General features: G+C 38.3%; 1 protein-coding gene across 4 annotated transcripts in view; it reads right to left on the bottom strand.

Annotated features, from left to right (window-relative positions):
* Positions 1 to 24,344, bottom strand: part of SSBP2 (single stranded DNA binding protein 2) — a 191,356-nt gene that overhangs the window by 126,215 nt on the left and 40,797 nt on the right. For all 4 annotated transcript variants that reach the window (XM_056323656.1, XM_056323654.1, XM_056323657.1 and 1 more), the window contains exons 2-4: positions 21,455 to 21,527; positions 17,148 to 17,209; positions 15,397 to 15,481 (exon numbers count right to left, since the gene is read on the bottom strand). In XM_056323656.1, the coding sequence (XP_056179631.1) occupies positions 15,397 to 15,481; positions 17,148 to 17,209; positions 21,455 to 21,527 (220 nt within the window). The remainder of the gene's footprint in view (positions 1 to 15,396; positions 15,482 to 17,147; positions 17,210 to 21,454; positions 21,528 to 24,344) is intronic.

Genomic DNA, 24,344 nt, shown 5'->3' on the forward strand with positions numbered 1-24,344 from the left:
GAGTCAGCTCCACACACGGTCTTGGAAGATAGTCATAGTAAGATTCTGGAAAAGTTACTCTAAAATATTGTAAACACATAGAAGACTTAAAACCTGTATCATCAAGTTTAGACAGTCAACAATTATGCTACTCCATTTTACTCTGGCAATTTCTGCGATACCGATTAAACAGCATGGAAACATCTTTTTACAGAGCAGCCAAATGCTTACTGGAGCTGGTGAGCCACAGGGCTATCAGGAGTGTCAGGTTCAAAACTTCCTTCTCTTTCACACTAAGGAACCACTCTCAAATGCAAGAAGCACTAAAACTATGGGGAAAACTTGAGGAGGCTTTAGGATACATCTGGTGTGGCAGGAACTTTAAGAAACATGTAAAATGGACACATTTTAGTTTTGCAGCTTCAATAGCTCCATGGTTTGCTTATTCAGCAAAAACAAATAAGTTACTATAAAAAATGCAATCTTCACTGACAGAATTATTCTTCTAGGAGAAGACATAATATACATGTTTAGGTAATGGTTGTGTGTAACTGTTACAACACACAGAGAAACAATAATTCAGTTTCTGCTATTATCAAGGCAGCATCCAAACAACTGCAACATTTGCCAGGGCCCATTTAGTAAAGTTGGAACACACGTTCTGACACAGCTTCTTGTCATTAATAAATAGGAAATCCAATATGTGAATGTTTTATGATCTATTTCTTGAAATATTTCCTTTGATCTCAACCTGAAATTCTGTGAAAACTGTGAGTAATCTAAAGAAAGAACAGGTTTACTGTAACTTTTCCAAACCAAGAAGTTCCTGAAAGAGACAGGGTATACCATGTCTCTTACATGACCAGTTTACAGAGTCCTTTTGGTTAATCCCCTATTACGTCTGTATCAAAAAAATACCTATTTGTGAAGAACTAAGATATACTACAGACAGATGTATGGACTGAGCCATAGCTTCAGACAGTAAGCCCCGAGCTTTAAAAGGATAAATATCCTAATGCCTATACATGCACTCTGTCTCTTAAATAGGCAGCCTGATTTACAATGGCTGGAGCATCCCTGTAGTTCATCTCACTTCAGTAAAAGCTGCTATAAACTGCAGAGATTCTGAAGGGGGGGGGGGGGGGGGGGGGGGGGGCGGGAGTGGGAAGGGGGGAGAGAAAGAAATAAAAGGAACATGAAAACAAAAAATAAGGGGGGGAGGAGACAAATGAGAGAGAAGGGAGGAAAAAGGATGGACTGGGAAAAGGGAGGGAAAAAAGAACACACTCACACACACAAACTACCTTTATTAGCAAGAACTTGTCACCAATCTTTAGGCACACATAGCTGAGATTTAATTAATTAAAATTTGTCAAAATCAGAATCCAAATTACTAGCTCTTTCTGCTCCTGCTCTCTTTAAACATATCTTTAAGGCACATAACAAAAACAGAGGTTTTAACCATCATTCAAATCTAGGCTCTATGGTAATAACGTCAACTGGGCCATTTCCAGCTAACATTATTAACAAATCATCCCCTGCTCTTTCTGCCAGCACTGTTTTTTAACCAGCGTGGGCCTGACTTACACAAAATCCCACTCCCCGCGTACAGGAGACAGGAACCTTGTTAACATCAATCCCTTGCAGCTCATAAAAACAGAATAGCTGGGGTAACTGAAGTGTACTGCAATGCACATACTTCATTCAACTACCTTTTTGTTTATTTTTTACAGTTGACTTATTACGTAGTAGTTGACAAATTAAGAAGAAAGCACAAAATAAACATATCAAGTTATGGGGTTTTTTCCTCTTCAAATCATTTTGTAGTTTTTAAGTCACAGGCTTATTTCAACAGTAAATGCACAGTTTCTTAGGGCTGTCTGATCCACAGCAGCATTGACTAACCCAAACTGTCACGGACAACCACTTCAAAGACTGCAACAGAGTTTGCAGAGGGTCTTCTGGAAGGATGTGAAGGTTCCAGACAGCATAATTTGTGTGCTTATCATGGGATTTAAATACAATATATTTGAACATAGGTATTTAATTAAAAATACATTACAGAAAAACCTTGCTCTACCACCACATAGCTTGAGAGATGTGTCACTGCTACTCAGCCTCTTTTCTCAAACTCAAGATTGGAGCTGTTTAACTTTCATTTTTCTTCCTAAAAGCGCCAGGTTTTAGGGGTTCTGCAGTTCGGTGCTTGGACTGTAGTTTTTCTTGGTACAGCTCCAGAACCCAGTCATTCCCAGAACTACACTAGACAAACATTTGTACTCAGCTTCATGGGAAGGGTAGTGGTGACCACCACTTTCCTCAAACAACCGCTGGGGATCTCAAATCTCTGCTCTTCCCCTACAAATGGCCTGAAAGCACAGTGAATCTCTCGGTAACTACAAGCTCATGCACAGGGTTTTTTTTCTGTGGGAACCTCGCTCCACAGATGGCTGCCCATTTCTCCCATTCCATTTTGTAGGACAAGAGGATGATAAGGGAGAAAGAAGCACAATGAGTGCAAGCACCGTATTTACAAATACAATATTTAGGCTACTTACAAAACAGTGGTGCCAGCCTCTAATAATGCTTTCAGTATGCAGAAGCACTGCATCGTCAAAGATTACTTTGGCCATGGTAGTTGAGCTAGCTCACCCCTTCCTTTGTCCCCCTCAACAAAACGCAACAGTTCCACCAAAAGGAACAGTACTGTTCAAACTTCCACTCTATCTACCCATCCACTGAGAAGTATCTCTACAAACCCTCAGAGAGCCATTTCAGCTGAAGGGTACGGGGGGGGGGGGGGGGGGGGGGGGGGGCGGCGGGGAAAAGTTCGTCCCAAAGCAAACACCTTGAAACACCTTGGACAGACAATTCAGCTGGAACTGCTAAAGTTTAAATAAATTTTAAGTAGTAACTAAAAATAGGCTTTTTGAAAAAATCTTAAACTAGAGATTCCACTTCATATAATATTTACCATATTGTAAGAAAACTGGAAGTTACACTTGTTTGTGTGTTTTAGTGGTAATAAAAAATGTACATTTATTAATTACAAAGTTTCTAGAACTACCACTATGAGATGACAGCTAGTAACAAGGCAGAACACCGAAAACCTATTAAAGACCTCTTTTGAAATTACCCTCTTAGATACACCTCCTATACCATATTCTTGTGGTAATTTGGATTTCAGGAAACTGAATATAAGCAATGTCAACTTCACCAGGGAAATATCTTTTTTTGGTACCTAATAATTTTCCATCATTCACTCAGGTCATGTTTTCTAAGCAATCAAGCAGACTAAAAAAGATATTTCTGAAAAATAATGAAAGCTTAGATCCTTGTGCAATTTAAGAAAAACTATTTAGGGAACTGAAGCTTCAACAAAACCCTCCACATACTGTAGTGCTGCAAAAAGGATTAACAATACCGATTTTGTTCCAGGAAGAAGAAATTCTGCAAATTACCAGGAAAGACACAGGGATGTAAAGGACCTCCCTTTTCTCCTATTAAAAGGAAAAGGAAATAACAATTCTCCCTATGTCTCGCTGTTGAAAAGACATAGGATTAAACCTCAAACTTGACAGAGCAGGAAGAAGCTTTGCATCAAAGCCATGACTAAATATTCATGGGGGCACAGAGGATGCACCATATTAACTGTCCAAGAATTAATAGTATTCAGCTAGGTACTGGAAGTAGCCCAGCTTCGAGAGACCACCACAGCCAAGCACCAAGAAAGGCCACCAACAAAGGGAATACAGAAACCCAAGGTGCTGACAGATCCGTAACTTCCCTCTTAAAGCTGGAGGAAAAGATCTACCTGCAGACAATGAGAGGAAACCTTCTTTCTGTCTAGCACCCAGGAGGCCAGAAGATCCCATAAGCACTCAAGGGACGGCCATCACACAGCCTGAGAAAGAACAGCTGGTAGGAGGCTGATTATTTTTAACTTCATTTTATCTTTCAAGGAAGGAGGACAGTTACTGCAAATGCTGAATTAAACTATCCAACTAGCAGGAAGTAAACTGTTCTAAATGCGTGAAAGGCAAGGCAGCAGCTGGATCTGACTCAGGAATGGTAGGAGCTATACCCTTGTGATCCATCAGTCCCCAATCCAACACATGTCCACCATATAACAACAGGGGGAAAGCAGCTGAAGCACAAAAAATAAAGCAATTGACAATGGCAGTCAGAAAACACCATGTTGTTGCACACAGAATAGCATAAAACCATTAAAACAGTGGGAAAATAAACAAAGTACTTAAATTAACCACTATGATGAAGTAAAAAGCTTTCTGCAGTGATATATAAGTTGTCCGGGGAACCTCTCTTCAACAGTTTTGTCCCTACAAACAGCAATTTTGAGGTTTTCTTCACAGAACAGAGGGAACTGGAAAAGGATCTCTCTGCAAACAAACATGCAGGGAAAACCAGACTAAAATTAATACCTGGTTTCTGTATTGAGAAATAACTCTAAAGTTGGACAGTAAACAAGAATGACCCACTGTATTCACACCATTTCCTATGCTCCTGATACTGGAAACATATATGTGAGTTTGATGACAGTATTCACATACAAAATGCTACTTGACCATGAAATTATTCTCCGGATTAGGGCTGAAGTCCCTGATCCTGCCATCAGATCTGTACAGGCAGATCACAACATCTGTGTAGACCTGTGATAAAGTCAGTGAGGTCATGCTCCACAGGGATTCAAGTGTCTGCCTTTACAAATCTCACTGCAAATCTTACTCATGTGAAATTGATTTATGAAGTATAACATCATTCTCCAATATATGCATATATCCTATCTGTATACATCTCTGCTTCCCTCAAAACAGAAAAGATATTAAAACTCACCTCATGGATTATACTCCCTTACCTATTTTATAGTTAAAACACTTTGAACATTTCATAGGCTAAAATGTAAGTTTCGTAATACATTTATGGAAATTGGATCCAAAAGCACAACTGGAAAATGTTTTCCAGATTCTGTATGGCTCAGAACATAATATTTATCATACACCTTACCTTATAAAGAGCTTTGTCTTCCTCCTCCTATGTCAGAGTAAACTAGACAGGTCATTCATCTCTTCCGGTGTAAATTATGCAGAGTACTACCTGCTTGGCAGAGTAATTTAGCCTCTGATGGGTTACAGACTGCTACATTTCAGTTTTGTTACAGGTATCCTCACTAACTGGCATAGATCTAGTTTGTGGATGTTACCGCGACAGCCCTATGGAGATTCCACTTAAGTTAAGGAGAGGTCAGGATAAACAGCCCACGATGCCAAAGCGCAAAGCAGATTTCCACCTTGAGGCAAGCTTAGTTTTGAGTCTCCTTGATTATGCCAGAATCTCCATTTCTCTCTAGGTACACATGTATACACATATAGTTTTTTCTGCAATACCACACACTAGAATTAAATGCTCTATTTGTATACATTGAAGGTTTTCATATTTTCAGTGGTGAAGTTCACACAATTAGAATGCAAAGATTTCAAAACAAGAAACAAGATTTCAAAACCTCATTTGCAAAACAGATATTGTAACATGCAGATCTGCACATTTCTTGTCAAGTAAAACATTCTGTGCAAGCTTAAGAACCCATGTTAGCACAATTGCTTGTAATATTAAGGCATTAATTTAGTAGGAAATTCAAAAAGACTATTATCTGTTCCCTGTGACTCGTGTTATATAATGTGCATTTCATATTTAGTGTAATGTTTGGATGTGACAGTTCTAGTCATCCATGGATATCCATGTTCCCTCAAGAGGCCTGCCTGCCTCTCCTCCTCATTACTTCATTTTTCACCATCTCTCATAAGGCATTTGTTGTTCAGCTGTTAAGAGCTGCATGCCTCCCACAATTTGTGGTCTTCAGGATTCATCTTTCATCATATTAGAGAGCAGATGGAAGTTGTAAGTCTTTGGTTTTTCCAGGCATGTGTTAAGCAAGTCTGAAATGACTCACTCAGACGTATTAACAGAGCAGTCGAGCTTATTACAAAATCTGTGTTTGGCATATTGTGCAAAAATAAGACTCTCGCTTTCACTTTTACTTTTTATGAGGCTAAAGAAGAATACTTTTAGGCAACGTGCATCAAATCTAGCCAAAATCTGGTGTCAGAGAGAAGTGCTTTAGACCAGTGTAGTACTGGCTTGCACTGTATTCTTCTGCACTGTATTCTAGAGACAAACGCATCAGTACATACAGATGCACACATGGAAGGCAGCACACACCTTTCAAGAGTTCTCAAAATACCCTCTCATAATTAGCTCAGAGAGAAACCTCACGAGCTAAATTGGAACTGCTCAATGCAAACACTGAATGGAAGGTTACCCAAATCATTTAGCGTTATAAACAACAGACAAAATCCTGATACGGAAAAGCATCAGAAGAAAGAATACCAAGGGCGAGGAGAAGCGTGCAGAGGAAGTGGGCTATTGCAACGCTTCAATCCAACATTTGTTCCCTATTGATCAAATTTTTGTTCAGTACTTTATTGATTTAAATCATTATGCACAATCAGTGTTAATGTCAGGAGATCTTTAACTCTAAATTCGGAGCATTTATTCATCAATTTAATATTCCCAATGTTACTAAGTTACAACTTAACCTCCTTTAATAACTTTCTGGAGCACTGTAAAAACGTACTGTGTATGCTATGCAAAGAATAAGAATGGTCTTCAGTATGTCAACAGTGGTAAATATCATGTTTTTAAATACAACTACTGAAAAAAGTTTAGAAACAGGACATTTCTCAATACATGCTACTTAAAACTCATGGTAGGGTGTATCTTCTCATTCTAAAGAAGCAAAATACATTCAAAATAAGCAAAGTTTCTACAACTTTTGAGGGAATATCCACAAAGTTTACACTTTTTTAATATAAAATTATTAAAACACACATCATGAAATGTGTATATGCATAGGAAGTGCTTCCATTAGTAAAAGAAAAAAATATTCTCTCTCCGTTGAAAGCTTGATTTTGAGTTCACTCCAAAATAAGTTTGAAAGTTAAACTGTAATACAACTTTTGCTGCAGTAGCACAAATAATCCATTATAGCAGATGAATAAAAGAAAATTAAAATTTTAATCAGCAGTATTCTATTCCAAATACATCAGGAATGTTGCATTAATTTTTACACTAAGATACATTTAACAACATCACTGTGAGAAATGGCTGAAGTTAGTAACTGTTCATCAGGACAACCAAGCAGGAAAAGAAAATGCAGTATCCTGGGATTTCCATTGAACTGATCAAAAATTTCCAGTGGAGCCTTATTCCGGGCAATAATGTATGTCACAACTTTAGAGCAGATGTGCCTTGGTTTTATTTTAATTATCAAGAAAGCCCTAGACTTCAGATGACAGAGAAGTGAACTCATGGAGACATCTATGAGGGCCAAAATTATCTAGTAATTTAAGGGTACAGCTATCAACATAAAGAAAAAAATAATCTAATAACCTTATTTTACCTGTGTATTGTAAAAACTAAACTACTCGGGAAGGTTTCAAAGCAGCCTGAACATTCCAACTACCTCTCTTAGTCTCCTGACCTCTACCTCATCCTGTGCACTCCACATTCTCTCTTAAACCACTGACTTCTCTGCCAACTTGTTGAACCTTTACATATTCTCCCTGTCCTCCAAGCGAAAGAAAACAAAGGTTTGTCTCAGTTCATAAATCTAGCATGGTTTTACATATAGTGTATATAAATCTTTTTAGTGCTCTATTCTGAATAAATACTATTTTTTGCACAGAACATTCCCAGAAAACCTCCCCTCATTAGAAAGGCTGTTATCTCTTATTGTTTTCAATGAAAATGAAGCGTAAAACGGTTCTTAGAAAAGAGGCTCTCTTTCAACATGTCCACTGCCTCCCTCTGGGAACCATGAAAGAGGAGCTAAACTGCCTTCAAGGGAGATGCCATTCCTTACACTGTCAGAAGCTTCCACTTATCTCTAACTAATTAACCATTTTACTTCTAAATTCTGAGAAAATTAAATCTCCACTCAAAAGAGAAGTGTTGAAATTTTGGGGAGGAAATGTTGCTTCTTCTCTCTGAAACAAATGGCTTAGTCCACACATTAAAAGAGAAGCACAGCACAAATTTATCTGTGAAATTACCTCTATAAAGAGGAAAAATTATGTTGACTGTAAGCAACAACACATTTCTGTATCAGAGCTTAAAATTAGCATTTGTGACACACAGTAGTTCAAATCTAATCATTATATTATCCAATAATTTATGGGAAAGAATAATGAAGGAGGACGGTAGGAGCAGAAACAACCACATCTTCCTTATGCATGGAAAATGTGAGAATGAGAATTCTGTTGGGGAATTCTTAACAGAAACAAAAAGAAAATAAATCTGTATTTTCCTGCCAAAGAGGTCTCTACAGTCCAAGAAAAGTACCAATTTCTCAAGTCTGAAAATTTCTGAAGTGCAAACAAAAACACTTCCACAGGCTTGGAGATAACAGCGCAACACTTTGAGATACATCTATAAATATGTGGACCAAATCCCGACACAAGTCAATGCAGTTTTGTAGAAAGCGATACCTACTTTGACTGGGGGCTGGAGCATGCTTTCAATTAATTCTTTCCACACAATTGCATTAAAGAACATCTACTAAGCAATAAAATTAAGGAGCTGAAGAGACTGAAAAAGTTAAGCTTGCCGGCGTACAATTCTGCCAATACCATCGTACAAGACGCTCAGATTGTGAGCCACACTGTCCTCTCCAAACCTTCCTCCCATGAAGACATTCACCTCATTTGATACTGGTGTTCCTACGCAATTGACAACTGAAAGATAACAATTCTAAACATTTATCAGGGTTTTTAGGTTTACAGGTTTTTGGTTGCACATATGAGAAAGCCAAGGACTCACCCCCTTCTGAAACACATTAACAGAATTTTCTGCACAAAATGTGACTTATTAATTGTTCATTTTGTTCTTCAAATAGACCAGTGCAATCTTAATGATATGGATTTACTTAATGTGTTCAGATATGGAATTTCAAAGTAAATGCCAGACTTCAACGGTTGGCCTTGATAATCTTAAATGTCTTTTCCAACCTAAATGACTCTATGATTCCTTCATCTGCTTTTAGCTTTCCTATCTTAAGAATACATTTTACTATGCCTATACCTGAACACCGGGAAGTGAGACATGACCTCTGTGGAATGAAAAAAGCAGTAAAGGCATTTCATTCATACTTTAAAATTAACACTATTTACACAGAAAGCAAAGGACATTGTTTTAACAACGGCGGTATGGAAGAAGATGCTTTTCACTTCCATGTTTCTTATGGAAAGAATGCTATAGCCACTTAAAAAAAGTTTTGTTAGTTTTAAGAAATAACCTATTCTCCATGTGGATACAGGCAGTATCTACTCTAGTAGGAAGAATCACATGTCTGAAGAACGTATTCTGGAGGCGAAATTAGAGACACAGCGATGACCAGTAAATATGTAAAGGGCCTTCCACAAGTCTGCAGAACTCATGTAAGGAATTAACAGGCGACTCAGACCAGAAGCTTTGTTTTAGGTACAACAGCCCTTGATCATTACTGAGCAAAGCAAGCCAAGCACAAACTATGCAAGGTACTGCATATGCTCCTCAGCCAAAGGAAATCACACCTACCCACAGAACTGTGCCTGGGAACCTCTGCCTTTAATGACAGCCCATGGGACCATGAAGACTCTCAAAAACAGAGAAGAAAGCAATAGAGAGGTTCTCCTGGGTTTGGAGGAAGGCTACCAATTGCTCAGAGATCTGTAACATGTTCATCTCATTCACAGACCCACACATCTCATGATCCCATCGCAATACAATTTGGCTTTTGTCCCAGGAGTGACAATGAATTCAGTATTTTGTAGATTATGTCTGATCCCTCCCCCCACACCACCCGCTGTACTTGTCATCTCCTGCTCTTCCACACCTGGGGATGACGGGGAGCTTTTGTTTCCATTTCTCTTTTCAGCAGAAGGAGTTAACATGCGTTCTCCACAGAAACAGACAGCTGGAAACCAGACCTAGAATTCAGTTTTCGGCAAGGAACCTGGCAGGCCCTAGAAGGCACAAGCTGCCCGAGAGCTAGGCTGCCTGCAGAAGATCACAGTAGCAAGAACTAGGGAAGGCAAGAAAATCAACAGCTAAAACAAGTTCTTCCAACCCTGATAACACAAAAGGCAGAGAAGGAGGCCTGAAAAAGACGTTGACTGCTGTTAGGCATAAACCAGACCACCTGAGAAATACAAGAAAACACATTTTCAAAAGTTACCCTGAAACAGAATAAGTTTCCATGTGTTTTGATCAACAAAAATCTGCGCGTAAAACACTTCTGTGTGGGTTTTGCAAATAAAAAAAGGCAGTTTAATGAAACTGCTTTATTTAATGAATAAAGCAGTTCTAGTTGCAGAATACAGCTTCGCTGTGCTATAGGAACATAAGGCTTGAGATTTATGACCACTTCCAACAAACATTTAACGACACCTTCAGAGAACATCTTCCTACGGGCCTTTCATGGTAATTTTCAGTCCAAAAAAGATGTAAAAATATTCATAACCCCTCAGATTCTGAGTACGGCTAACGTTAATCAGGGGGGGTGGGGCACTAAGAGCAGGCAAGTGCCTCCTAGTTCTGCTGAAGGAAGATGGGTCCAGAGAAGAAAGCAGTAATTTTTTTACCATTAAATATAGCGATAAATGCAGAGATCCAACTTTTCTAATGAAAGACTCACCAAGAGATTGATCAGTCATCTTTAATGTCCAAACATTATGCCAAATAACTTCTAGAAATACTTCATTTATATCACCGTGATCTTTGAAAGGAGTGATCTGGACAGAACTGATTTAACAACCTTCAACAGGTAAAGCTAAGCTCCGCATCATACAGCTCACTATTAAAACATGCTAACAAGCCAGGTGGAAACACGATGCCAGCTTATGAGACTGTACAGTCCCCAGGGCAATGAATGTGCCCCTTTTCTCACCCTGTAGATTACCTGGCATTCTTTTGGGAGCCATAAAAACCAACAAGAGACCCTTATGCATACCAAAAGTGTGGAGCTGTGGAGAAGACATTAATAAAACCTCACCTGGAAAATAATCAAGATTTTACTATAGCTGCTTGTGAAAATTAATGGACACCCTCTTTGTACCAACACCACCTGGAAGAACTTCCATTGTAAGGAGGATGAGAGAGGCACAGAAGTTCTAGACTGTAAAAAGATCTTTGCTGTTACGTACAAAAATCATCTTGTAAGAAAGGACTTTTCAGGTACCACCCCTCCAAGCCCAGGGTCGAGAGATGTTAATGAATGGTCAAGACTGAGGAAGAGGAGAACGGTCACTTGTGGCAATCAGAAGTTCACTGGTAGGGGTGCTGCTAAAAATCCATTCCTCTCTGAGGAATCACAAAGTTTACATTTTATTTTCCTTTTTGACCCAGTATGTGTTCAGCTTGTGAAGAAGTAGAAAGACAGGAACAAGATGCACATTGGAACCCACTTCTCTCAACAGAGGACCTCAGTTCAAAACCCAGAGAAACAGGATCTTACCTAGAGAGATTAAGAGCTCTCCTTAAGACAATGTGAACAAAGAAAAAACCACTCTACAGTGAAGACTAAGCTACTACTACCAAAACACCTGCCATACTAATAGGCCAGGTAAGCGAGCACAAGTTTTGTTTCCTGAGTTACCCAAAATGTGAACAATTCCTAATTCTAAATCATTTATGTTAAAACTTCAAGGCCAGAAGCTATCTCCCTGATCCAGCACACAAACTTTCATGACATGCATCTGTCTTTTCAGGCCTGAAATATGTTATATATAAATGTACCCAATGAGTTCAAAACCTTGTTGACTCAGAAGAAAACATTCCAATTGTGAATCTCAATAGAAAATAAAAATAGAATCCCTTTTAGACAATACAGAGGCGCTGAAAATACCTAACCTCAGGATTAGCACAGGCAATCTTTTTAAAGACAGAATAGGCCTTTGGTCTTCTATTTGCTGGATATTTAGTTAAGATGAGCACTGTTAGTACTGCAACCAGTTACAGCCTCCACCTTGACAGTCACTTCATGTTCTTGCTGTCAGACATGAAAGATTCTTCTCCTCTCACTAGCTCGATAAAAATCAGAAGCTGTATGAGTACAATCTGAACACAATGAAACAGTACCTTCAACCCCTTTCTCTGCAAGAACAGCGATGCTACTATATAAAGAAACCTGTAGACACACACACATATACATATGTATTAGAAAACTTAAATAACAGTTACCTAAAAGAATTTGGGTTTCCTGTTTTGCACAAGTAGTCACGAACAGACTCAGCAGCACAGACTGACAGGCACACACACAGGGTAAGACTCATAGGCAGAGATATTAGTTGTACTGAACAACCAGCAGAGCACATGTTGAAATATGATGGCAAACTAAATAATGAAATACACCTCATCTCTCAAAAAAGCATTGTCTGAGAAGGTTGGGGGAATCAAATGGTATTATTTTTGCAACTGCAGTTAACATACTGTAAAACTTAAAAACCCAAATCTTTCTGTATCCATTTTATGAGTCAACCTGTGTGTGTTCCAGACCGACTCAAAACTATGTTGACTGAGGCAAGAATATTTCACAAATCATTAAATCATCTGCAAGTTCTTTCCTCTTCCATCAGACGTTCTTAAAACTTTCTTCACAAAAGCAGAGACAGACAAGGTACGGGTTCAGCTAATACAGCCTGCTTAGTGTTAAAGGTGACACATCTGGTGCAACCAGACCATGCGCGCCTTCACTAAGAATGGTTTTTCTTAGTCAGGTAGAAAACAAACCCAATAAAAAATTCTGAATTGCTAACATGAATTAATAAACAAGCCTTGTGTGCTTTTTGTACTTACAATTACACTTTTCAGATACGACAGTACAGCTACAAATGCTCTATTACTTGACCCGAAATGTGACAGCAGGGTTTTGATTTACCAGACCCCTCCAGGCTGGTGGAGGAGCCAGAATCCAGCAACCAGCCTTCTGATGGGCTTCACTGACAATGGAATTCTGACCCCTCTGGAGTCAATGGCAAAGCACAACGTGGGTCAGGATTTCACTTAATAAATATTCATCTTCCTCTGCTGTGAAATATGCTTGGCTGTATTTTATAATGATTTGTCATGTTCTTTAATATGACCATACAATACACTCATGAAATAATCAAGTACATATAAAATTTAAAAATTATGCACTTATCATGACGTAGACTGTCTTACTACCCAAAAAGCACAATGCTAAGGAGCATCATGAGTTGCTAGATATTAGATGAGTTCAACTGTGACAAAAATGCAAAAGCTAGCTTTTCCTGTCATCTTAAAAGATTAAGAGAATGGGTTTTAGAAACACCTGGTGAATTAATTTCTGAAATAAACCAATTTATTTCTAAAATAAGCATTCATCCTGTCTTAACATAAGATTGATGTGCATATAGAAGCCTACCATGATTTTATTTTTCCTTCCTCAAACACAACTTTATCCAGTAACTTAAAACGTTCAGACAATTAAAAAATTGTATCACACACAGAACTCATTTGAGTATTTTCTCAGGTTGTTTGAATTATGACAATACACATTACAAAGCAGACAGAGCGGAGCAATAAGGCCATGTAATATTCCAAGACTTGCAGAAGATGTGATGCTAAGGTGATGCTACGACAATTTTTTTATTTGACATTATTTTGATTCATCTACTCAAATTCTTAGTATACCTCAAAATTTAGACTCAAGAGTGAACTTACTGATCAATGAAACTCATTCATGAGTTTGTAGAATTGTGGAACCCGCTTCTTTTTAGACTTCCAAGTACTTTTCCACCTAAAATTTCCTCTTGCTGATCATTTTGTTTCAAAATTATTTCAGCACAACATTTTCAGGTTCCAAATTCTTGGGTTTTGCTATACACGTTATATTTTGAGAGCACAATGGCCCCACTGAAGTCAACTCTCATCCTGTGAATTCTGATGTCCACAATTTAATTCACCGATGTCATTCCTTACAGCCATAAACTATTCCTGTAAAACTGCTTCTCCTTCAGTGGGGAATTAAACCTTGTTCTAAAACCCAGGATTAAAAACAACAGCTAAATATTGTATTTTTCAACAATTGTACATTTAAAACAGAACAGGTAAAAAATATTGCAGCAATTGTACTTGGAAGTTACATCACTTTTAATTTGAGGACTATGCTTTACCAAGTTGGTTGACCCTAACACCTCTGTGGGTGGAAAACTTCCTTATAACTTTGCTTCTCTCTCTGACACACTTTTGTTTTCATTAATTACGACTAGTGATCAATGTAGCTCAGACATGACTGTGCAAAATTGTCCAGGCTCCTTTACCAGTTAGCCTCCTAATCTAACCACCACGAACAGGGTATTAAAGTGACATTGGTCTCTTAAGTAAAATATGCTGAACAGTTCTAACTGTGTTGATGGTGCGTGTACAATGTAAATCACTAACTGGAAATAAGGCAAGATCACCATTAGCTCATATACTGCAGGACACTAAGCCATTATCAGATTATGACAACATAAAATGGAAAATGGGCATTTAGCTAACTCATTTCTGTTTTTCCAAATTTGTGTTTGAAAAACATTGGGCTATGGCAGTCTAACTTTAATCTTACCTGTAAAAATATTTTTCTGTAGAACTAGAAAGTATTTCCAAGACAGATGTGCAAAACATTCAACAGTTTCAGAGTTGTATTGTGAGAGAGTTACACTCCCTCTTTAGAGTACATCAACATCCCAAAGGAACAAGAAACTCAGAGTGGTCAGCCTCCTAAGGATTTTGTCAGTAAAAATGAAACCACCAGATAGAGAGGAGCTGACATATTCTTGGACCAGGTGATTTTGCATTTAACTTATTCTATGATGCCTAATTGTTTATTATGCTGATGAAAAATACCTACTTCAGGATACAAAAACATCCGAAGAACAATCACACTTGAAGTCAGTATCACCCCGACAGAAGCCTGGGGATTAATTCCATCTACTGAACAGCCTTTTCTTTAGCACCTACAGAATACGGGTATTTGGACGGGACATATCTGTGCTTCCACCTGCCCTGCACCTTTGTGACCAGCCTGATGTGTTCATGGCAGGGGAGACAGGACATTCCTCATTTTGCATTAACACAAGGGACAGCTCTTTGATCTTCACGGCGGCCTTCAGGAGCTATCCATATGGTGCTGGGTAATCAAAGAATCAGGAAGTCCTAATTCTAAGGGCATCCCCAGAAAACTGAGAGGTTACCTATATATGACTGACATCTGCATTTCTGAGCCACTGTAGTGCAGGAATGCTTCTCTGTCACATTTATACATACAACTAATGGAAGCGTGGTACATACAAAACTTACATAGTCATGAAAGGCTTTTGCTTCACTTGAATGTTCACATGTTTCTCGTCTTTCTGGAGCTGCACAGTAGAGATCCCAAAATACACTGCAAGTTAAGAAGTTACAGAGGTGGTGAGAAAATCATTGTAATACCCATGCAGATTTTATGGTGCGTGCACACCACACACACTATATTCATAGACAGAAACAGACATATCACTTCCTTGCCAAGGGATGAAAACACCTCTATGAAAGAATTAAAACATCTATGAGCAATCAAGTCCTACTATGTGACTCTCTGAGGCAAGCAGTGCTGTATTCCTTTAATACCACTGTAGTAGAGACCAAGAAAATAGTCTAGCATACAAGGTTTAAGAGTATAAAGCATATAACTGAAGCTCTGGATTTAACCTCATCCCTCTGGCAGCTGCTGCAATTAACTTCCACAAAGCATGGAAAGGGATGAATTCATAGTATCATGAAAAGACAAGAAACTGGAGAGAAAACTGGGAGTTCTTCCAAGGTCCAATACTGTGCTTTAAACAAAAGTTCCCAGAGAAACAGGTGTGTGGCCAAGAGTGGGATAGACGGGAACGTTCTTGGGTTATAAAGATGGAAAGGATATATTATGGTAGTCCCATCAGCCTTCCCCCCAGCCCATTTCAACTAGAGTTATAACACAAAGTTTCCGAAATGAAATTATGTGTATGCTAGAACAATCAAAAGAATAAAATGTGTTAGTTTCATAGCGTTTCTTCATTGTTTTAGACTTAATCCTTTTGTAACTTAGTCCCACACCATGATCAGGAATTGTGGGCTATTTGAGCACTCTGCTGCAGACAATCAAAATTAAGGATAATGTAGACATCAAGAGATACAAGGGACATGTTCTTCTTGCCAGGCTTCCATGACATAGCTAAAAGCTATGTGAGAAGGGTCACTGAAGAATATGTCACCTTCCATGCAGCTGTACAAATCACCTGGGTTAGGATGGGACTTCAAAAGCTGTAAATTCTTGTACTCCTCTCGTACAGTCAGACATAACCACTGTGATTTTGTATTCTTTCAAAAACAGCCATATTGGATCTATTCAACTCACGTGACAACTAATAAATACCACGGTTAAACAGCAATGACTTCGAGCACTCCTTTCTCCTTGGGAATTCTACACACACAAATGTGTCTCTGCACAACAGTATATATAAGCAAATGGTATCATGCATAAAAAATTACAAGTCAAGCCCATGTTTACCATCTTCTGAGATGACAGAAACTGTGTAAATGTAGACACTGCAGCACCAAGCCCATACTAATGCATGCTGCCTCTCAAAAAGGCTGGTAGCCTGAGTTCAGCTAATTACTTTTACATGCCGTTCCTGTGACTAGAATGTCAACTGTAGACTGAGGATGCTCACATTTATAGTCTCTATACATACTGGTTTGTTTTTTTCCAAATGCAATTATTTAAGATATGTAGAATGTTCTCTTAAATGCAGAGTTTACTGGAAGATGGTGAAGAAAAAATGCGGGCCACCTTCACTCAGAGGGGTCTTCTTATCAATGCACTATGCAATATTTGTTTTCCTGTGTCTAATATCGGTATCTTTTTCTGTATCTAATTTTCCCTTTTTTTCATTCCTTAACAAGAAAATGGTTCTTGATCCTCATTCTAACATCCCTTTACAATGTTCACCCGAATTTCTTGCTTCCAGCTGCTGGAACTAGCAATCAACGTGTCAAGAAAATAAGAGGAAAAGAAAATCGATACTTACCACCACCAGGAATGCAAAAATCCTGGGGGCTCCCCCAGTGTGATGTTTTTTTCCCATCTTATCTAAAACGAAACAATAAAAACGAGGAGTGTATTTTTGTGATCATTGTGAGTAAAGAGTGTTACATAATTCATGCAGACAGCAAAAAGAGAAGAAAAGATTTTGTAGTTATGAATGGCTTTATCATCATCAATCTTGGTGGCCATATTACTTTATTAAACCTATTAATATAGCTGGTACTTAAAGTAAGCTTTTCTTATTCTAAAAACACATGTTTTTGAATATTAATTTTTTTAGATTTTGAATACAATTTTATAAACGACATATTTTGTATCACTTCACCACTAAGGTATGCATTATTTTAAGGTCAAAAATGCATGATCAAAAAATCAAAGTGTTGAGAAGTACCCTTAAAATGATCTAAAAGAGTTTCCAATTTGCACTGAAGGAAACAGAGGAGACACAGAACTAATTTTACTGATTCAGCAGGTGGCAGTCTTCCTTCCCAACCAACGCCAGCCCGTGTTTTATAATCCTCAAGGAGCGCTTTGCTGTTAGAGGTGATGTGGCAACTACAAACAGCATCAGTTATAACCCAGTCTCCCACCACGCAGTGAAAACGTAATGCTGGTTTGGCTCGGTTTGTCTGTGATGGCAGCCTCTCCTGAACAGCCACACTGGCTGTGGCTTCTTTCCCACCTAGGAAGCCTGGTTTGTTTAACACTCTTTTCAAAGGAAATGCAGAGTTTAAGAACTCCTACCCTCTACTTCACACCTTCCTTGTTGATCACCGGTTAGACAACATAATGCACAGTGACGGCGTTCTGTCTCACTGCAGTACTTCCCTAATATTGTATCTTCACTACAATCGCACAACTGTTTTATTAATGCTACAGTCATTAGTTTGTCCTTAACTACAAAATTAAACAGTTTGGACTAGAATAAAGCCTGTGTAACTGCTTAAGGAGCTCTGTTGCAAGTAACTGGAGGTACTGCAGAAATCCACATAACACTGTACAGAAGAATGTCTCCTGTTAAAACTGGGTGGAAACTAGGGCGTTGCATGCACTCCAAATTCCTCCAGTTACAACTACACACAGCACTATTTCCTGTCCAATTTTGTTTAAAAAAAAAATAAAAATGTTTAAACACAAACCATATTCTGCTCTTAAGACAGAAGCAATGGCTGACAAAAATAGGATTATTTCAGAGAAATGCTTAAACAGCCTTAATATAAAAGGCATTTAAAGATAGATATATATATAAAAGTACATAAAAGCTTACTATAAAAGTTAGATACAGTGTTCATACTGCCAGAGGCATTGGTAAAGCTGGCATTTTCCAAAAGAGACTAAAACGTTGATTCTTGAATCCAACTTGATTTCCACATCCAATTCTTAAAAAATTTAAGCAGGTACAAGTTCTGTCAATAGCCTGCAGGAGAAGACTATGTAGTTCATACACCTAAAAGTGTTCTTCGCACTCCATACAAAGTAACCTAGCATAATTTCGATGTATTATACAACTACTCAAAAATAGTTTTGCTATTTAAAAATTATTTTTAAAAGGTAACCTCGAGGCATTATCACTTCTGGTCAAGCTGGCAGAATGAACCAACTGCACGACGCTTAACCACGCCATCACGATGTAACAGTAGTTAAGATACAAAAAGCATCTTTTAAAAAGCTTCTGCTTAACTGCTAGCAGGTAAAAATATTAATAAAAATTAAAAACATAAATAAAAGCCAAAGCTACTACAAAGTTATTGCAGACTCTTCAAATAGACTCCTCTGAGGCATGACTGCTCCTCATATGCACTGGGAATGGCCTGGAAGGACTCGTGTTATCACCAAGAATACACAGCACCTCTGAAAAGTTTCAAAAGCCCTTTTTTCCCTTACAAAGGGGCAAGCTCTGCCTTCTTTATAGCCACCCTCTAAGTACTGGAACACTGTGATGAGTACCCCCAGCCTTCTCTTCCCCAGGAAGAAAAAACCTGAACTCCTCCAGTCTTTCCTCACAGCACAGGTTCTCCAGCTCTTTGCCTGGTGCATCAGTTCTGTGAAATTCAAACTAGACGCAAAGAATTACAAAAATAATAGCAATACTTGGGACAGCCACCTCTAAGTTATTTAGTAGCAGAGTGGATTCCATGATATCCAAAGCTTGCATTTTCCTTTTCTTAGTTTTGTCCCATTACTCTTAGCCATGTTCCCTGGCAAATCTTTAAGGAAGGACTCCTAACCTTTGTCATTTATACATATATAGATACCACTAACTGCTATATAGCTCAGACTACATATGCTTACTACTTTTACACCCCAGCATGCAGTTTTAGAGCTACACTCCCAGCTATTTCATCTTTAACAAAATCCACCCAAACTGTAGAGAGGGGACTGAACCCAAACAGCCATGCTTCTTAAGGAGCAACCACACCAACACAAATTTCCTCCTGTGTAACCTGGGTGTTTCCTCCACCTTAAGTACTCTCACAACAAGCTCACTGTGACAGGGCAGTTGTTTCTTAACAGCCTTGAGCCAGTTGTAACTTTCATTAGATCAGAAATTTGCCAGAAGACATTTTTAGCACTTCTCTCAACTGCTGTTCTCTTGTTTTCATTCACGTTGGGTACAGAGTCAGGGTACAGCTGTTTGTGGTTTACCATTGTAAAGAGCTGTTTGTGCTTTTATCCTTGCCATTTAACTTGTGTATCTTAGTTTATTTCCTCCAAGCCATATTATTGTACCATTTTCTCAAGCTGAACCTGTCTGCCCACATACAATTTTTTTCAGGGTTCTCCATATCAGTGATAACGCCTCTGGTGTCAGATAGAACCATTCACAAGTACTGTCAGCATAGTATTTACCCTTCTGCACTGCTAATGAATGAGGTAAATAAATTCACGGCTTTGTGTGAAATGTAACAGACACTTCATAACAGTCATTATTTTGTCCTTGGTCTGAGTTTACCAACTTTTGCCTAGTATGAGTCTCAATTTGAAAGATTTTATGTATTCTCATATTACATTCATTCAGACCGGAGAGTTTCTCTGTAACCCAAGACTGAATTAGTTTTAAAAGCTAAGCTTCAAGTCCCTATATCGAATGTTTTCTAGAAACCCAAATGTCATACTAGTTATACTGCTGCCAACTCCTCATTTTACAAATTTATCATAAAAACAAAATAAGCAAAATGAATCTTGTGCAGTGTATTATTTAAAATGACAGCTGTTTTGGGAAAGCCGAAATGATACTCTCCATTATTTTCTCTTATTTTTCCATTGCTTTACCAAAGAGAAAAAACAATTGTCAAAAACATACTTTAGTATAAACAGAAACTGATACTATGGCAATTCTACCCCTTTTCCGTATCTCCACTATGGGAATTTTCTAAAGCATCACAAACAATGCTCCGGGTTCTCATACCCTGCTCTCTCACCTCCAAAATGTCATCACCAGCATAGTAACATTATTAGGTTTTGGAGGGAGTATCAATTGAAGCAGTAAATTTACCTAGTACAAATCTTGCCTATTTTTTTCCTCACTTCTGCTCACTATTCAACTGTTATAATTATCTTAAATGTTCTCATCAAAGAAAGACTAAAGACAATAATAAATCCAAAAGACTTCAATATGTTTGGCATGCAGGTATTTTTGTATCCCAGAGTAATGTAAAATGGTGGAGGAGACATAATTTACCTCAATCTGCAAAAGAGGTATACAAAGTCTTTCAAAGACTATGAAAAACAGTAACTATTTTGTATAGGGAAGAATTCCACTAGCAGTTGAAAGCATTTAAGAAACAGGACCTAAATGGTTGTAGTCATAATGGATTAGCCAGATGAAAAGAAGTGGTTAGAAGCATAATGAGAATACAAAGGGAGATCAGCAGTACTTAAGAAAACAAGAACTGCAAGCATATGACAGTAGGATGTAAAATACATGATCACTGTGTATTTTGGAAAAGTATATAATTCACAATTGGAGTTATCAACAATAAGTTAGACGGTCATCAAAAAAGAGTACCGTTGATGCATTCTCTAACATGCACATTTATTACAGAAAACAGATTAATCTTTCCCCGGTGTGGCAGTAAATCACAGAAGAGGAATAACAAACCACAGCAAAAATAGTTACGCAAAGGCATGTTAAATAACATGGCAAACTGGCTTCCGCAGAATCAGAAATATATGCTGATCAACAGATAGTCACAGTTGTCACTGCTGTTTACTCTAGACCAATGTATATTTATTTCACTTGCACACACTGGAGAGTTGTGTAAGGAAAAAAAGGATGGGGAAACATACCTCTGATAAAAATGTCTGGGCTGATTTCTGTGCTCCTACATGGAGCAGATATTCATATACGTACAGTGCTAATCTGAAAAATAAACAGAAATGACAATATTTAGTATTGTGCATTTGTTTGGTCCTCTTCTTCAGAAACAAAGGATTATCAGAAATTTGAGGTGCACTCTATCGCCCTTCACAAACCACTATACACTGAACATGTCAGATCTATTACCTATACCAGAATTTTTAAACTAGACATGTAGGTCAATCTGAGCAGACGTGTTTAAATAGTAATTAACTGAGTATTATTAAAGCCCAAAATTACTTAATGTCAATATTTTAAATATCTGGACAAGTGCCCAGTGAGGTAACAACTGACCTACTGCTGCTCTGTATTTGCCCACTCTATACTGTACATACAACATATTTGTAAAGCAACACTGATTATTTTTCCAGATGGTATTTTTTACACGTGGAATGTGTCAAGCTGTTAGCACACTTGAACAATAGCCTGTGTTTATTCAAAGAACATGCAGACTCTGGGCTGCATCTGGAAAATCCCAGCATCCATCCATGGCATGCAGTCCAACCGCATCTCTCAAGCAGAGTGCAAACAGATTTTCAGATTCATTCAGACTTGTGCATCTAGGAGCTCCGATGACAACAGAGCTACAAACGACTGTCACAGCTCCCGAAGGAGCTTCCCAAAACCTGATCTTCAGCACCCAGGCACATCTCCAACCAAGTCCAAAGAGCTGGAATAAGGATCTCACTACAGAAAGAGGACTCATTCCCCAAATGACTACCCACCACAACTTGGGCTAGGAAGGCCTGTTCCACTTCCCAAAACAGGGGAGCAGCAACAACAACCAATTCCTATTGATACAGGCTACGTAGACAAGATGTGAATTAGAAAAACAAAGAAGTAACACTTCCTACTGCTCAGCTGACTCTCCAGAGAGGCTCCCGCCTGTCTGCGTGTTTCAAGTCTTTCAAAATGAAAGCTCATTTAAAAGGATGATTTAATAATAATGCCTGGAAATTGTCTATAAAACATTTCAGTTCAAGAAGAGAAAAGAAAGTCAGGCTGTGCCTCTTTTAAATTTGCTAGCTGTTTTTAAGAAGTAAAATGTATTTGCATGCATTTAGCAATACACCACTATTTTTACCTGAAACATTTTACTATTCATATTCAAAAATGTAGAAGCAAAGAATATCTATTTTCCTGTTACTGTTCAAAATGTTATGCGATATTAGACACGATAACTGTCATCATGGCACTGACAGAGTAGTAATTATTACAATAACCTATTAAGTGTGAGATTTTAAAATCTAGGACTGGCATTCCATAAAAATCGTTTGCACCAGATGTTTGTAGATGCAATACACACTACTTGACTGTCTCTCCAACTTCTAAAGCAAAAATGTACTTTTTTTCCTTAAATTAAAAAAAAAATATTTATATTCAAGCATCATTCAAGTGACTAGTTTTAGTTTGAAACTTGAGAAGGGCTGTATGCACTTTTTAATTCCAGTATTTTCCAAAAGTTACTTACTAGTTTGTAATGTGCCATATCAACAAACGAAGAGCTCAGTGTGCTAAGCAGAAAGCACTTGTTTCTTCTAATGGAGCACAGTATGATCCAGCGCTTAATTGAAAGCAGCTCAGAGAGGACACAGGGATATGTGCCTTTCTAAGTACTGTGGAGAAAGAGAGGACCACATACTCCCTAGCCTCTCATCCTCTCATCAGTTGTGCTTTTGCACAATTGCACACGTAAAAAAAAAAAAAAAAAAAAAAGTAGTCACATCTTGTTGACTTAATTCTTCCCAGTTCAACTATCATTGATTTTTAAGCAATACATGGTTTTAGACAAAATCTAAGACACCAAGACACAGAAGACGGAGAGGAAGGACTTTTTTACAGCAGCCTAGATGACTCGAATACCCAGTAACACTCTGAAGTATCTCATCTGTCTTCCAAGATTCCCATTTTTGTTCTTATCAAAACATGAAGCCTGCCGTCCAGATAAAGGGATTTGCGTGATCATATCCTTTCTGCCCCACAAAGGAAAGTGAAACAGCACAAAACCCAGGATTTTACTGCAGGCTCACAACCTCCATAGGTCTGCCATCTATTGAAAGCTTTAGCAAATACTGCACCATGATACTCAAACTGACAGCGCAATACTTTAATATTGAGACAGATTTGTAAGTCTCATCCCAGGACTCGTGGAGTCTACCTGCAAAACACGGCACACACAGCCATGCTCCAGCACAAGTCAACATTGCTACCCTGTGCCTGTCTTTGCTGGTCCAAGAAAACAAAGATATTTCAACGCTGTGAAAAAGATAACCCTCAGATTTTGACTTAAATGCACGGGATGTGTTAATTGAGTGTAATTAAAACTGTAACAAGATCTCCAAATCTTTGACATGCGTTATTACATCTTGGTCTAAACATACTAGCAGTGAAAAGAAATGGTGCAACAATTGTGTTTATTAAGTGGAGGAGGTAAACATGGCAGATTTCAGAAAAAGAATTTAAAAATCCCTGGTTTAGGATTCCAAGTTGATCCAGCTGTGATAAATGAAGAGCAGGACCATGCTGGCAGGGGGACTGCCTGGCTTCTGTGACAGGAAAGCTGGGACCACCTTCCACAAACAGATGTGAAACAGAAGGCACAACACAAAATAACCTGATTGGGTCTTATTAGATCTAAATCACTAGTCCATCCCTAGTTATTACGCTGTCAAGAAGTCTTCACAGAAGTTAACAACATTATAGCTTCATTCAGAAATAAATGCGTTTACCACAGAGATCAAAAGGAAGATACTAATGTTTTACTGTGTTAATTGCAGCAAAAGTGGAAACTGATGCTCTGAGGAAAGACAGCAAAGAAAC

Source organism: Falco biarmicus, chromosome Z (genome assembly GCF_023638135.1).
Source record: "Falco biarmicus isolate bFalBia1 chromosome Z, bFalBia1.pri, whole genome shotgun sequence".
NCBI lineage: Eukaryota > Metazoa > Chordata > Aves > Falconiformes > Falconidae > Falco > Falco biarmicus.